At 47.7% G+C, this 15,761-nt stretch overlaps 1 protein-coding gene across 6 annotated transcripts; it reads left to right on the forward strand.

Moving 5' to 3' along the window:
* The first annotated feature begins 1 nt into the window (after nt 1).
* Cln3 (CLN3 lysosomal/endosomal transmembrane protein, battenin) lies at nt 2-15,314 on the forward strand. 6 transcript variants are annotated; one of them, XM_040754423.1, is made up of 17 exons: nt 2-780; nt 1,418-1,611; nt 1,815-1,915; nt 2,040-2,118; nt 3,165-3,261; nt 4,021-4,092; nt 4,643-4,722; nt 4,827-4,912; nt 5,556-5,628; nt 5,710-5,853; nt 7,620-7,732; nt 9,484-9,530; nt 9,606-9,674; nt 9,760-9,815; nt 9,931-10,024; nt 14,784-14,924; nt 15,008-15,314. In XM_040754423.1, the coding sequence occupies exons 3-17, from the start codon at nt 1,870-1,872 to the stop codon at nt 15,125-15,127; spliced, it is 1,317 nt and encodes a 438-aa protein (XP_040610357.1). In that variant the 5' UTR covers nt 2-780; nt 1,418-1,611; nt 1,815-1,869; the 3' UTR covers nt 15,128-15,314. The 6 variants fall into 6 exon arrangements, with proteins under 6 accessions (XP_040610357.1, XP_040610361.1, XP_040610372.1 ...); XM_040754427.1 differs by having other exon boundaries at nt 1,474-1,611; XM_040754438.1 differs by having other exon boundaries at nt 1,474-1,594.
* The last annotated feature ends 447 nt before the right edge of the window (nt 15,315-15,761 follow it).

Below are 15,761 nucleotides of genomic sequence, written 5' to 3' on the forward strand. Positions count from 1 at the left end.
CCCACCCACTAATGCAAGCCAGTCCTCCCCAGCACCCAAGACACTTCCTCTTCCCCTGTCCCTCCCTGACGTATCTCCACCCCAGGCCCTGTGCACCTCCCCCACGCTCATGGATGACTTTATGACAGGCAGGGAAATGGCTGTGCAGTGTCCAGGTGACTCAGGTTCAGGTGCACATCTAGAGCTAGAGGGCAGAGGGTCAGGTCAGAAAGAAAAAAGTGGGAACAGGAGACTCAGAACTGGGGAGCAGAGAGGGGGCATGTGGCAAGGGCAGCTGAGTGACTCAGGTCTTATATTCACACCTCAGCCATTTCCGTCTCCTCCAAGCCACAGTCTTCAGTGAGAGGAAGCTAGGGTTTGTGGTTCCTGATTTATCTGGGGAGAAGCAGTAGGAGTGAGGATAAGGCTAGTGGACGTTCTGGCTTCCCACTTCCACACCATAAGCACTTCTCTACGGGATAAAAGCCAGGATTGGTGTATCCAATGCCCATGTCCTCCTCACCTGTGGTTATTCTTGTACTGTGGTTACTTGTCACTCACAGCTTTCTGTGAGTTCCGTCAGAACAGAGGCTGCAGAATTTCTAGAGTAGGATCGCTTTTCTCACTGGTTGAGTGATCTAGGAAGAACAGCATCGTGGGGCATATTTCAAACAGCAGTCTTAAAGACTGGTGGTTGAAAAGAGCTGGTAGAAGTAGGCACAGGCTGCTAGAAGCCATAACAGAGGAACCGGCTCGATGAAGAGTGATCAAGATGCTGTCCTGCCACCAAGAGGAAGGAAGGTAAGGAAAGACTCTCTGTTTGGGACTATGTATTCCAACTGCCCTCCCAGTCTCGATTTCCTAATTTCCAATGAAGACAACTGGCTGACATCACAGAACAGGAAAAGTTCTTGCTCAGTGAACTCAGCACCTCTGCTCTATGTCTTACTGCTAACTGGGTCTCTAAAGTCATCTATAGGTTTAATGGCGGATTAACATTGGAGGAAGGGGACCTTGATGTTCTCATCTGTAAAACCAGGGGTTGTACTACTTTTGTGGTATTTGTTGGTTGTAGGATAATATGGCCACAGTTAATTCATGGAAACCTGTTGGGTGGGTGTTATCTTTTCACTTTCTAGACAATTGTTCAAATCAAGGTACCTCCCAGTTGCTTATTTTAGGTTTTTACAACAGTGTGTGAGGACAACAGATAAGAAGGACCACCTGAGGCTAGTAGCCTTTGCTCCCAAGCAGAACTAGTCCTTGGGGAGTTGGTGGATGGTGGGACAGGAGTAGGAAAGTAGCCATATTTGTTTAAGGCAAGTGAGGGCAGCAGGAAAGAAGCTGAAGCCTCCCGCGCCATGACTAATACTGGCAGATTTGGCGGCTTCTAGAGTTCCGCCTTTCGTGGCTCTACTTGTGGCTCCCACCATTCCAGTTCAAAACCAGTGCTTCCAGGATTCTTCCGAGCTCTTCTTTTCTCACTCCCCGAAGTTTGGGAAGACCTAAGGGGAAAACAGGACCCGGAAGTAGGGAGCAACTTCTAAGCACGTGATGGGAGACGCCCTGGTACTGACACGTGACCCTCCAACCTGCTACTCTACCTTGCGGAGAGGTCAGCTGCTCTTAAAGGTACAGGCCCGGGGGGGCGGGGGCTTTGCTTTAGAGGGGACGGGGGCGGGGTCCGACGGGTGGGGCGTGGGTGAACAGGAAGTGGAAATCCGGGGACCCGCTGATGGACTGCCCTGTGTAGCAGACAGCCGGACCTGGGACGGACCCCGGGGCGTTGATCCTTCGCACCCACCTGTCCCAGACTTTTGTATGTTCTCTTGAAGCCAACTCCGAACACACGCTGACACAGGGCCCTTTGGGGGACCCGAACTCGATGCTATGGGGAACTTTGTGGGCTCGTGGAGGCACCTTCAGGATTCCGAAAGTGAGTGTTCTTGTCTGTTGTCTTTTGAGTGACCGCCTCTGCCCCGCGACGCTCCCGCAACAGGACACAACAACACACAGGCAGTCGCGGAGTGAGTGGTGGGTCATGCCTTCTCTTCTCCCAGGGGAGGAGACCGACTCAGAGCCCCATGCCCGTCCGATGGATGGCCAGAGTGCCCAATGGAAGAATGCGGTGGGCTTCTGGTAAGTGGTCTGAGAGCTGTGCAGAAGTGCGACTGGAACATCAGGGGTGAGAGTCAAGCTGAGAAAAGCTATTGAATCCACAAATACTGAGTCAGCTGGTTTACCCTTGGCCACCTGTGAGCTTTCCAAATTCCATTAAATTACCACCATCACCTATTGATCAGAGACTCTTACCATCTGTAGAGTTATTAAATGTTTTCCTCCAAACAACTCAGCTACAACTTTTTTTTTTTTTTTTTTTTTTTTTTTTTTTGGTTTTTCGAGACAGGGTTTCTCTGTGGCTCTGGAGGCTGTCCTGGAACTCGCTTTGTAGTCCAGGCTGGTCTCGAACTCACAGAGATCCGCCTGCCTCTGCCTCCCGAGTGCTGGGATTAAAGGCGTGCGCCACCAACGCCCGGCACAACTTTGTTTTTTAATTTTTATTTTTTTATGGAAAGGTCTTTATACCCCAGGCCAACTTTAAACTCTGTGGGCAGTGACTGCTTGCCTTGAATTTCTAATCGTCCTGCCTGTGCCTTCTAGGTGCCAGGATTGCAGGCCTGTAGCACCGCGTCCAGATCCCCATTGTTTTTATTTGCAGTGCAGGGTTTTGAAAGCAGGGCCTTCCGGGTGCTCGTGGAACCCCGTCCACAGTCCATTTGCTTTTGCCTAGCCCTGAGCACAGCTCTGGGAGATGAAAATAAGAACAATATGCTTTATGGATCAAAAAGGAGATCTGGTATTCTTTTGATTGCTCCAGCACTCTATGAGGTCAGCTGAGAACTTGCCCTCATTTTACATAGGAATCCACTAAGGCCACAGAAATAGGAAGCAACTGACTTGGGTTTCAAGTCCTGGGTAATTCTGTTGTACCACACAGTATTGGATGAGAAATGCCCCCCAGAACTGAATCTTAGTGCCTGGTGTTTAGCCATGAGCTGGTCTAATCTCAAAGCCTCGATTTCTAACCCTGAGTCTGATGTTGGAGAGAGAGAAAAAAGAGGTTGGCATTTGAAGAGTACAGGTAAGGGAGAAAGCCAGAAAGTGAAGATCTCTCCCTGTTCTAGGATCCTGGGTCTTTGCAACAATTTCTCATATGTGGTGATGCTGAGCGCTGCCCATGACATTCTTAAGCAGGAGCAGGCATCTGGGAACCAGAGTCATGTAAGTTAACCCCCCTCCGCCACACCATGTGATCAGTCCCTATGGAACTACTAGGGACTCACCCAGGGCCAGAGGTCCCCTGAAAAATTCATGAGGTAGCTATGGGTTGACCAAGGGAGTTAAAGCCTCTAGTCTCCCGTACATCAGGGCAGGAGGGATCCTGAAGAGAGCAACGGGTACCAGGTTGGGGAACTCAAATAACTGGCTGGTAAGACCTTGTTTTTGTGGCGTGTTTTGTCACCTGGGCCTTGTTGACATTTAGGGCTAGGTGGCTGTTGTGAGTTTGTCCTACACATTGTAGGTGTTTAGTAGCATCCCATGCCTCTACCCACTAACAACCAAAGATGACAGCCAAGAATGTCTCCAGATGTTACAGATGTTGCTGGCAGGTAAAGCCACACCCTGTGCAGAACTTCTGGTCTTAATGATCTAGAAAACACATACTCTAAAAGGAGAAGCCTCTGCCTTGCAGGTTCAATAGGGAATCTGGCCCAAAATGAGATTTTCCAGAAACCCAGGTTTCTATACTAATGCTCTTAAATATGTTATATCCATCTTGGGGGAGGGCGTTATCGTTGGCCTCTGGGTCAATAGTTAGAGATGTTTATAAGCATTCTCCTTCATTGTGCACATAAAGAAACTAAGGCCCCAAGAAGCCCATACCTACCCAAAGCTATCTGTCAACTTATGGCAGAGCTGCGACTGGGCCTTGTTTAACCTCTTGCCTCCTCGTAGGAAAGATTTTCTTCTCTCCTATAGGTGGAGCCAGGCCCAACACCCATGCCCCACAACAGTTCATCTCGATTTGACTGCAACTCCATCTCCACAGCTGTGAGTATCCACCTGAGGTTCCCATGATCTATGCCTTTCCACCCTCATTCCCTCTGCATCCAGTCAGGATATGTCAAGACTGCCAGTGATGAGCCGGGCGTTGGTGGCGCTCGCCTTTAATCCCAGCACTCGGGAGGCAGAAGCAGGTGGATCTCTGTGAATTCAAGGACAGCCTGGTCTACAGAGTGAGTTCCAGGACAGTCAAGGCTACACAGAGAAACCCTGTCTTGAAAAACAAAAACAACAACAACAAAAAAAATGGGGCTCCTTCTATGAGTGGTAAATAGCAACTCAGATAAGTCTCATGGTAGCTAGCTTTGTGAGTGAGGCGCTGCAGGCTTCCCCTTTTGGGATGAGGAAACTGAAGCTCAGAGCATGTAAATACCTTCACACCCATCAGAGGAGCCCAGAGCTGGGAAAGCTGGGAGTAAACCCAGATCTGTCTAGTCCCAGCGCCTGGAGTTGCTGCAGGTCGCACTGGCTCCCTCCACTGGGTTGGGAAGGTGATCTCAGGGAGGGTCGAGGCTCTTACTGTGTTCTCCTGTCTCAGGCGGTGCTCCTGGCAGACATCCTTCCCACCCTCGTCATCAAACTCCTGGCTCCTCTTGGCCTTCATTTGCTGCCCTACAGGTCTGGGTCAGGGTGGCAGGAGGAAGGCAGGGAGGGGAGATAGCAGGGGGCTGGCAAGTCTATTATGGAGGTGACCTTCTAAGTTCCTCTCCATTTCTTCTCAGTCCCCGGGTCCTTGTCAGTGCAGTTTGTTCTGCTGGAAGCTTTATCCTAGTTGCCTCTTCTCACTCAGTGGGGTTAAGCCTGTGTGGTGAGTATGCAGCTGTGTGTGGTGGATGGTCCAGAGAAGCCTCCACAGTATGCTATGGGGGTAGTCTTCCCCAGCTTCCCAGAGGGAAGGATATGTTTGTAACCCCAGGAGACTGCTAGTGGTGTTTGACACACACACACACACACACACACACACACACACACACACACACTTGTAATTCTAACACTTGAGAGACAGGGTTGTGAATTTGAGGTTAGTCTGGGGCCACCTAGTGACTTCAAGGCTACCCTAAGCTGCACAGCAAAATCTTGTCTCAAAAAACAAGGAGAGTGCCAGGCCGGGCTGGACTACATACTGAAACCTTATCTCAAAAACAAACCTGCTAGAACTCCCCTAACAGAGTGGGCTCTAGGAACAATTTGGAGGTGTTAATAGGGAGAGAGTGTGGTTTGAGTATAGATTGGGCTGAGCAGGGTTGAGTAATTGGGAAGATGAGGATGGGGTTCAGTCTTAGAAAAGACACGTGGAGGATGGTTTGGCCCCTCCAGATGACTGTCCAATCTGTTCAGTGGCAGATCTGTTTTTAGCCCACTGAGCTGATGGAGAGATGAGGCTATAATCAAATACCATAGGAGACTGTGCCTTTCAGTTAAAGGCCACCATATGCTTTTCACCCTCCCAGGAGTGGTTTTGGCCAGCATCTCATCAGGTCTAGGAGAGGTCACCTTCCTCTCACTCACTGCCTTCTACCCGAGGTAAGCAGGCTGATCAGGAAGGGGAGAGGTGTGTCCCCCTGCTGGCTCCCATCTTCCTAAATGTTCCTGTGCTCTCCTCAGCGCTGTGATCTCCTGGTGGTCCTCGGGTACTGGGGGTGCAGGACTTCTTGGATCGCTATCTTATCTGGGACTCACCCAGGCTGGCCTTTCTCCTCAGCACACCCTGCTTTCTATGTTGGGGATCCCTGTTCTTCTGCTGGCCAGGTGAGTGTCCTTGAGCCCAAAGGACAAAACTATGGGAGGAGGAGAGGAACTTGATCCCGATCCAATCTGCAGATCTCTTCAGCCTTGTTGTGAGGGCTCGTGATTCTCTGGACTCTCGACAGCCTTCAGTTTGAGTACCAGAGTGGGCGTGTGTTGGCTGTGTGACTCTGAACAGCTCCATTACCCACCCTCGGTTGTCTCTGTAACATCACAGTGGTTGTCCTTTCGTGTCAGCTGATGAACGTGAACCATCAGCACAGTGAGGACCTGAGACTGTTGTAGGACTGAGTGCAGTGTGTTGGTTCTGTGTGTATTTGTGTGTAGTAGAAAAACATTGTTAAGCCGGGAGTGGTGGCTCGTGCTTTAAACCCAGCACCCAGGAGGCAGAGGCAAGTGCGTCTCTGTGAATTTGAGGCCAGCCTGGACTACATAATGAATCCCAGGACAGACAGAGTTATATATTGAGACCCTGTTGTTGTCTGCCCCGCGCGGGGTCCCCCCCTCCTGTTCCCCTGCTGCCCCAAAAGGAAGAAAGGAAACATTAACTAGCCAGTTAAACCTGTAACTTCATATTATAGCTTAAGACTACTGTGGGGTATTCACCAGAGAAGACTGCTCAGACATGGGTTTAGGTCAATAAAAGTATTTATTAGCCAGCTGGTGACTACACTGGGTGTTCAGGATCCTGGTGTAGCACTGAGCCTTTCTCGGGGTGAGTGTTTAAGCATAACTCCATGTCCTAGGTGGACAGACTTCAGTTAACAAGAGCGGTTAGCCAGAAGCAGACCTACGGAAGCCAAAAAGCAAGGTTGCACATGCAGATACTTTCTGGGAACTATGGACTTCGGTGGGTTAGGGCATTGTTTTAGTTTTGTCAGGTGGTGCTGTCTATATGCTGAGTTTTACAGCCTGAATTGCACTTCCATCATAAAATCAGTCATGCTGAGGTCTGGGGGCCTGTTCCAAGGACAAGGCCATATAGAAAGAAGAAGTCAGGATATGTGTAATATAAAAACTTATAATCCCAACACTTGGGAGGCTGAAGCAGAGGGATCACGTGTTGGAAACCCTGCCTCAAAAAATATAGATAATTTAATATGATAGCAAATGCCTTTAATCCCAGCACTTAGGCAACATAGGCAGGTGAATCTCTGTCAGTTTGAGGCCAGCCTGGTTTACATATCAAGCTCCAAGCCATCCAGGGCCACATAGTGAGACCCTATCTCAAAAAAGCTAAATAAAGAAATAAAACCCATGATCATACAGGCTCTGGCTAAACTCAGAGTCACACACACACACAAAAGACATGAATGTGAGAAAGGGACCTGTGAGGTGGGAGAGTTCATAGGAGTGGGAAGAAGACAGGAGAGGGTGGGGTGAGGGAAACCACAGTGCAGTATCTATATGTATAAAAATGTCAAGAAACACATTTAATAAAAATTACTGTAAAAACGGTAACTGTATAAGAGCAATTGTTGGATAATGAGAACAAGGAAATGGAATTGAGCTACTACTGCTGATGTGGACCCAGTCAAATGAGGTCCTGGCTAGAAACAAAAAGCCAAAGTTGGGTTCCAAAGGATGCATTTGTCAACATTTGAAGCTTCATAGCACAGGATTGGATAACTTAGAGGCTGTGAGTTCCCCATCTTTAGATACATGCAGATGTGAAGGAGCCCCTGCAAGGGTGTGGCCTGCAGGACCGATGGGGCTCTTCTGTCGGAAGAAGAGCTCACATGGACTGTTGTTTTTCTGTTCCATCCCAGCTATTTCTTATTGCTCACATCTCCTGAACCCCAGGACCCTGGAGGGGAAGATGAAGCAGAGACTGATGCCCGGCAGCCACTCATAGGCACTGAGACCCCAGAGTCAAAGCCAGGTAGGAGACAAAGGTCCTCCCAGGGTCACGTTCCCTTAGGGGTTTTGGTCTCAATAGTGGACACAGTTGAGAGGGACAGGCTGGGTGTAAAGCTTTGGGTCGAAGCAGTCATGTATACTTACTGACGACATGCCAGGCGTTCCAATTGCTGAGGCCAGTGGGGTTCAGGAAGAAGAAATGAGAACATTTTCACAGAACACAAAACAAAGGGCCTAAAGTGGTGATGCACACCTTTAGCCCCAGCAGTTGAGAGGCAGAAACAAGCAGATCTCCACTCTGGCCTATATAGGAGATCCAGGCCAGCCAGGGCTATACAATAAGACCCTGTTTCAAAAAGGAAAGGAGAGAGGGGACAAAACACACACCCTCAAAAGAAAAAAGAAACAGAACCAGAACATGACAGTTAAAGAGACCAGGGCGGTTTAAGGGCTCTCTGCTTTACAGAAGGTTCTAAGAGGGTTGTTTTCAGTTTTTGTTTGTTTGTTGTTGTTTTTTAACAGTCTCTCCATGGGCAGTGATGGCACTCAGCAGCACTCAGGAGGCTGAGGCAGGTGGATCTCTGAGTTAAAGGCCAGCTCTGGTCTACAGTGCAAGTTCCAGAACAGCCAGGACTACATAGAGAAACCCTGTCTCAAAGAAGCAAAAAACAAAAACAGAGTCTCTTTGTGAGGACCTTGCTGGCCTGGAACTCACTCTGTAGACCAGAATGGCTTCAAATTCAGATCCACCTGCCTTTGTTTCCCAAGCACTGGGTTCAAAGGAGAGTGCCACCACACACAAGTGCCTAAGACTTATATATGTGTATGTGTTCTTGTGAGTTTGTTTACACTATGGATGTGTTGCATGCTGGCAAAGGCCAGAAGAGGGCATCCCTTGGAGCTGGAGTTACAGACAGTTGTGAGCTGCTATGAGGGTACCGGAATTGAACCCTGGTCCACTGGAAGAGCAGCCAGTACTCTTAACCACTGAGCCATCACTCCAGCCCCCAAGAGAGCTTTTAAAAATAACAAAAAACCATTTATTTATTGGGGATGGGGGTGAGCTGGAGAAGGGCATGTTTACAAATGTGGAGGTTCTGGGGATTGCACGTCACTCATTCAGGCTCGACAGTGTGCTCTCATCCACTGAGCCTGTCAGTCCAAGAAGGCTTCTTGAAGGACATCTTTGGGCTAGAACTTGGCTGTCCAGGAGTCACCCTGTGGATGTCTAGGTGAACATGTTCCAGGCTCAGAAAACAGCTCTGGCTGAGGCCTTGTGGTAGAAAAGAGTCTATTTTTAGAAACAGAAAGCACAGCCAGATAGTTTGGAATGGGGTAAGCAGAGAAAAGTTGTACACTGATCTGCAGTCTTGCTCCTCTTTTAAAAGTTAGTGTGTGTGTGTGTGTGTGTGTGTGTGTGTGTGTGTGCGTGTGTACAAAGTATGAAATTTATCCTTTTACCCACTACTAAGTGTGCATCCAGTGCCATTTAAATACTAACGTGCGGGCTGGGTGTTGGTGGTGCACACCTTTAATCCCAGCACTCGGTAGGCAGAGGCAGGTGGATCTCTGTGAGTTCGAGGCCATCCTAGTCTACATAGCGAGTGCCAAGATAGGCTCCAAAGCTACACAGACAAACCCTGTCTCGAAAAACCAAAAAAAAAAAAATTAAAAAAATAACTCACTGCTATGATGGCTGGTTGCTTGCTGAGTAATGGTACCTAGCTAAGTGTTCAGTATGCAACTTCCTCCCCCTCTCTCCCTGTTGTCTAGACTCCAGCTGGGACCTCTCGTTCCAGGAAAGGTGGACGGTGTTCAAGGTTTGGATGGTGGCTGCGGGTGCCCTGTGAGGAGCCTCTGCCTCCTGCTGTCCACTTACATCTCCACTCTTCCAGGGCCTCTTGCGCTATATCATCCCCTTGGTGCTGGTCTACTTTGCCGAGTACTTCATCAACCAGGGCCTTGTGAGTGCGGGGTGCTGGGAAGGGGTGAGGGAGGAGAAACGGGACTGAGCTCCACAGATCTCCACTTACCTGGTCTTTGTTGCAGTTTGAGCTCCTCTTTTTCCGGAACACATCCCTGAGTCACGCTCAGCAGTACCGATGGTGAGAGACATTGTCAGGTGGGCAGTGGGCTAGGAGGACTCCATGATGTTGGGGACCTGGGGTTACCCCATAGGCGCCCAGAGGAGCTTCCTCATCCTCCCTGCCCCCTCCTCAGGTACCAAATGCTATACCAGGCTGGCGTGTTCGTCTCCCGCTCTTCTCTCCACTGTTGCCGAATCCGTTTCACCTGGGTCCTAGCCCTGCTGCAGGTACTGAGCCCTGCCCTGTCTTTCCACTCTCACCTTGGCTCCCAGCATCCCTCACTCAGCAGAGGATATTAGCATTCTCTAGCATTCCTAACTATAGCATTGAACATCAGCAGGGATCCATATAAAATTTGTGGTAGCATCAGAAGCTAGTCAGGCTTGTGGGCAAATACCAGTTTCTGTACTGAATAGCTGTGTGACTCACAGCAGGTCTCTGAACCTCTAACGAACCTCAGTTTCCCCATGGAGAAATCAGATGTGGTGGGGCAGGATGTGTACCTCAGTGGCAGAGTGTTTGCCTACCCTGTATAAGGCTGTGAGTTCCATTTCTAGTACTGCAAAACTTAAAATATGTAATAGATGTGGGCAACAACTATATCTCATAGTGTCTGTACAACACTGAGAGAAAAAAATGGAAGTCAGAGACAGATATTGTTTTGTTTTATTTTGGTTTCATTGTTGTTTGTTTTATTTTTTTAGTTTTTTTTTTCCTTTGTTTTTGAGACAGGATCTCACTGTGTTGTTCTGGTTGGCCTGGAATCTAACATGTAAACCAGGCTGGCCTGGATCTCATAGATCTGCTTCACTGATACTGGCATTAAAGGCTTGAACCATAATGTCTGGCCTTTTGCTGTTTGCTTGTTTTTATAGTTCTTGTCATTGAACCTGGAACTTTGTGCTTACTAGGTCAGTTTCTTAAACCTTCAGACTCCTTATTTATTTTTACAATTTAAAAAGTTATAATTAAATTTTTATTTATTTATTAGGGGAGAAGCACTTGCCAAGTAGTGTGTGTGAAGGTCAGAACAACCTGGAGGATTAGGACCCACACGTGGAGGAGAACCAGGGATCAAACTCAGGGCTTGATCGCTTGTGAGCAAGTGCCTTTACCCAGTGAGCCATCTAGTCAGCCCAAGCTTTTTATTTGGAGGCAAATCTTTTTGTGTTTATTTGGTTTTTTGTTTGTTTGAGATAGTTTCTCTGTGTAATGGCCCTGGCTGTCCTGGAACTCACTCTGTAGACCAGGCTGGCCTCAAACTCATAGGGATCTTCATTCCTCTGCCTCCCAAGTACTGGAGCACCACCATGCCTGGCTTTTTGTTTTTTGTAATAAGATAATGTTTATGTATTTTTATTTTGGTATGATACGTGGTGTGTGTGTGTACAATCAAGGGTGTGCATACACTGGCCTGAATATAGAAGCCAGGGAACAACTTTTAGTTGTCTCTACTAGGGAAGGGGCTCAAAGTCAGGTTGTCAGATTTGCATGGCAATTGTCTTTACTTGCTGAGGCATCTTGCCACACCCCCACCCCTACCCCTGCCTTAGTGGGTTTTGTTTGTTCTGAGTTTCTATGTGTATGGGTGTTTTTTTGTTTTTGGTTGTTTTTTTGGTTTTTTTTGCCTGCATGTATGTCTGTGCATCACATACATACGATGTCCATGGAAACCAGAAGAGGGCATGGGACCCTCTGAAACTAGAGTTACAGATGACTGTGAGCTGCCATGTGGGTGCTGAGAACTGAACCCAGGTCCTTTGGAAGGGCAGTCAGTGCTCTTCACCACTGAGCCACCTCTCCAAGCACCCATCTTTTGTTATTTTTTAAGGCAGGGTCTCACTGTGTTGCCCAGGCTGATCTTGAACTTGATGACCCTCCTGCTTCTGTTTCCAAAGTGCTGGGATTTCAGGTGCGTGCCCCCATGCCTGGCTTGTACCACATTTTAATCCATTGAAATGTGTTTCATGATTTGCCAATGCTTTATGCAAAAGACATTTTTGGGGGGGGGGTTTCGAGACAGGGTTTCTCTGTGGCTTTGGAGGCTGTCCTGGAACTCACTCTGTAGACCAGGCTGGCCTCGAACTCACAGAGATCCGCCTGCCTCTGCCTCCCAAGTGCTGGGATTAAAGGCGTGTGCCACCAACGCCCGGCGACATTTTTAAAATCAGATGGAGGCATACTGTTCATACCTGTAAAGAAACCCATGTTTCTTTCATCTTAGGTTAGGTTATTTAGAATAGAATCAGTGGCATTTTGGTCAAGTGAGTGTTTTTATCAGTGAATAATTGCTAGGAGCAAATTCAGCTGCCCTTAGCAGAGATCTGTGGTTCTTAGTCAATAATGGCTCTTTGTAGCAGTCTCCCAAGAGGAGCCTGACACACCAGCATACATCTAGAGATCCACACCCTAAAGTGACTTTTAAACCTCTGACTACAACTTCAGCATCCCTAATGCAACATCTGAAATGCAAAATGCAAAATACTAACTTGTATGACATTACAAATGCAAAATCCCACACCATGAAACTTCCTTTCATGAGAAAACTTACTACATGTATAGAGTATACATGAAAAATGAGTTTCACAGTTAGACTTGGCTCCTATTCCAAGATCTATCATTATGTATATGCAAGTATTCCAGACATCTAAAACAAAACACTTCTGTTTCCAAGTGTTAAGGGATCCAATCCCTTCATTATAGGAAAGTACTTTATCCTTGTAATTAAAAGTATTTTTTATAACTTACTTGATGGGCCAGGAAGATGCTTCAGCAGGTAAAGGAACTTGTTGCCACCAAGCCTAGTGTCCTGAGTGCAATCCCTAGGTCCCCACATGATGCAAGGACAGAATCAATTACTAAAATTCTCTGATCTCCACACACATGTGCACTGGCATATATACACACTTGTACACTCAAAAACAAAAAATACGCCAGGCAGTGGTGGCACGTACCTTTAATGGCTGCACTCAGAAGGCAGAAACAGGCGGATATATGTGAGTTCGAGGCTGGGCTGGACCTATGATAGCCTCCAAAACAATACAGAGAAACCCTGTCTTGTAAAAACCAAAAAAAAATAAAAAAATAAAAATATTAAAGGGGGGTGTGCAAAGTGTTGCAGAAATGCCATCAAACCTAACAACCTGAGTTTGGTATCTGATTGTCATACATGCACATAAGTGCACATATACACCAAATAAATGTAATAAATTTTTAATGTAAAAGAGAAGTTAATTCCATGGTGAAATACAGAAATACAGATTATATTCTGAAGCTCAGACAACAGTCCATAGCCTCCAACCCTCCTATTGATCTGGTACTATTAGCCCAAGGCTAGGTCAACAGTTGTCAGCCATTTGCACGTGGAAATTATGGATGTCGCCAAAAGGTTTAGGTTACAGTCTGATGTGTGGCCTGCTCCCTGAATCCCTACCGTTCCCCACAGCACCAGACCTCATACCACAGGCGCAGGTTTGCAGCTCCGACCCTTGCATCTCTATCACCAGAGTGTGTTCTTATGCAGATCTCTGAGCCTTCCCAGACTGACTCAGTGATGACTTTAGAAAGAGGAGGCCTTCCTGGTCCCCGGTTAACACGTCTCCAGTTAATTCTCTGTGTGTGGAGCCTATGAGCCATCAGATGGTGACCCACACTGGAGGGAGGGCACATAGTATCCTGGAATAGCAGAACATGCCTGAATAACTTGGGACAGAGGAGGGCTTGGCACCCTCAACTGGGGGACCAAGGAGGCTTCTTCAAGTGAGAACATGAAAACTATGGTTTCTCAACTCCAGTACTCTTAAAAATTTTTTGAGACTAGGTCTCTATGTATCCTTGACTGGCATGGAGTGCATTATATAGGCCAGGCAGGCCTCAAACTCAGAGATTTGCCTGCCTCTGCCTCTGGAGTGCTGGGTTAAACGCATACTTCACCATTCCTGGCCCTCTTTTATTTTTTTTTAATTATGTATATGAAGCTGGGCGTTGGTGGTGCACGCCTTTACTCCCAGCACTTGGGCGGCAGAGGCAGGCGGATCTCTGTGAGTTTGAGACCAGCCTGGTCTACAAGAGCAAGTTCCAGGACAGCGTCCAAAACAATATAGAGGAACCCTGTCTCGAAAAACCAAAAAAAAAAATATGTATATGAATGTTTGCCTACAGAGATATATATATATACGAACCACCTGCGTGGCTGGCAATTGTGGAGTACAGAAAGGGTGTCAAATCCTCTGGAACTGGGATTACAGGTAGTTGTGAGCCACCATGTGGGTGCTGGGAACCAAACCCAGGACCTATGCAACAACAGCAAGTGCTATTAATCACTGAGCTATCTTTCCAAATTTTTATGGTCTTGACATTTGGAGCCTGATAATTACGTTGTGTTGCTGTCTTGTACATTGTGGGTTTAGCAGTATCCCTGGCTAGATGCAATGAGACTGCTAGGGAGTCCTATTGTCAAATGACCCCTTGATCTCCGTCCAGTAGTTAGGGGAGAATAGGGAATGTTCAGGGATGCCCGGGTGCTGAAGATAAGACTGGTAGAGTATTTGCCTGTGAAGCACAAGGTTCTGACTTAGATCTGCAGGGGGGGAGGGGTGGTTAGGTATGGTGGTTCATTCCATCAAGAAAAACAAAACAAAAAAAAAAAACAAGAAGGAAATGAGGTGGCCAGTGACCACAGTGGGAATGAGCCTGATCCAAGTAGAGAGATCACCAGTGAGGGATGCTTGAGAAGCATTCCAGGCTAGGAGTTATGGGAGAAAAGGAAGGGGAGGAACCTGCAAGGTGTGTGGAGATGAGGATGGGGCCAGGGAAGGCCCACCAAGCTCTCAGGGTCCTGCAGGCCCAGCTGGGCCCTGGGATCCTACCCAGGCCTGTTAGTCCTTTCCTTCCCCAGTGTCTCCTGCAACCAGGCAGCTTTGAGACATGCTACCTCCATGCTGTGCTGTTGCCCAGTCTCAAGCCTCTACTTGCTTCTGCCCACAGTGCCTCAACCTCGCCTTCCTACTGGCAGACGTATGTTTGAGCTTCCTGCCCAGCATCTACCTTATTTTCATTATCATTCTGTATGAAGGGTTCCTGGGTGGAGCTGCCTATGTGAATACCTTCCACAACATTTCTCTGGAGGTCTGTGTCAGTTGGGCATGGGCTGTGGGTGGCCTCAAGAGTCTTGAGGATGGAAGCCTAACCCTTGTTCTTTGCTCTCCTAGACCAGTGACAAGCACCGAGAGTTTGCCATGGAGGCTGCCTGTATCTCTGACACCTTGGGAATCTCCATGTCAGGGGTCCTGGCCTTGCCTCTGCATGATTTCCTCTGCCATCTCCCTTGACATGGGTTGCTCAGGACACACTGACCTGCAGGCAGATGAGCTCACATCTTCCTAGCTAGGCTGGGGAGTGGGAAGAGTCCTGCCCTGCTTCAGCAAGGAGCCTCCACTGTTTCCCACTCCCGAGCTGGTCTCTGGGAGTTTTCCCTCACCTTATGCTCTTCTAATAAATGCTTATTTTATTAATTTACCTTTTGTGCAGTGTAGTAAACTTTCTTGTCAGACTATCTTTGGATCCCCAGCCCCCAATAACGACAGGGAGACTTACTAATTATGAAAGCCTGGCCTTAGCTTAGGCTTTGTCCTAACTAGCTCTTACATCTCAATTGACCTGTTTCTATTAATCTACCTATCACATGGTTTGTTGTTTACCTCTCTTCTGTGCTATATGTATTCCTGTTGTCTTTGCCTTTCTTCTTCCCAGCATTCTCTCTTCCTGGAAATCCTGCCTAGCTATTGGCCATTCAGCTCTCTATTCAACCAATTACAATGATCTGTCTTCACAGTGTACACAAATATTTCGCAACAGTGCAGTCTATCTGAAACTGAAAAATTACGTTAGCCCATTTTGGAATGTGTGTTTATGAGTGTATAAAGCATTTCAGAGCAGTGTTGTGGCACACGCCAGTAACTCTAG

The sequence above is a fragment of the Mesocricetus auratus genome, unplaced genomic scaffold (assembly GCF_017639785.1).
Source record: "Mesocricetus auratus isolate SY011 unplaced genomic scaffold, BCM_Maur_2.0 Super-Scaffold_4256, whole genome shotgun sequence".
Taxonomy (NCBI): Eukaryota; Metazoa; Chordata; class Mammalia; order Rodentia; family Cricetidae; genus Mesocricetus; species Mesocricetus auratus.

What these genes read in the sequence shown, in the direction of transcription:
- Cln3 (XM_040754423.1), top strand. Translation starts at nt 1,870, where the DNA reads ATGGGGAACTTTGTGGGCTCGTGGAGGCACCTTCAGGATTCCGAAA. An exon ending in CCTGTTCTTCTGCTGGCCAG is followed by an intron (nt 5,854 to 7,619) that starts GTGAGTGTCCTT and finishes GTTCCATCCCAG; the next exon opens with CTATTTCTTATTGCTCACAT. An exon ending in GGGTCCTAGCCCTGCTGCAG is followed by an intron (nt 10,025 to 14,783) that starts GTACTGAGCCCT and finishes TTCTGCCCACAG; the next exon opens with TGCCTCAACCTCGCCTTCCT.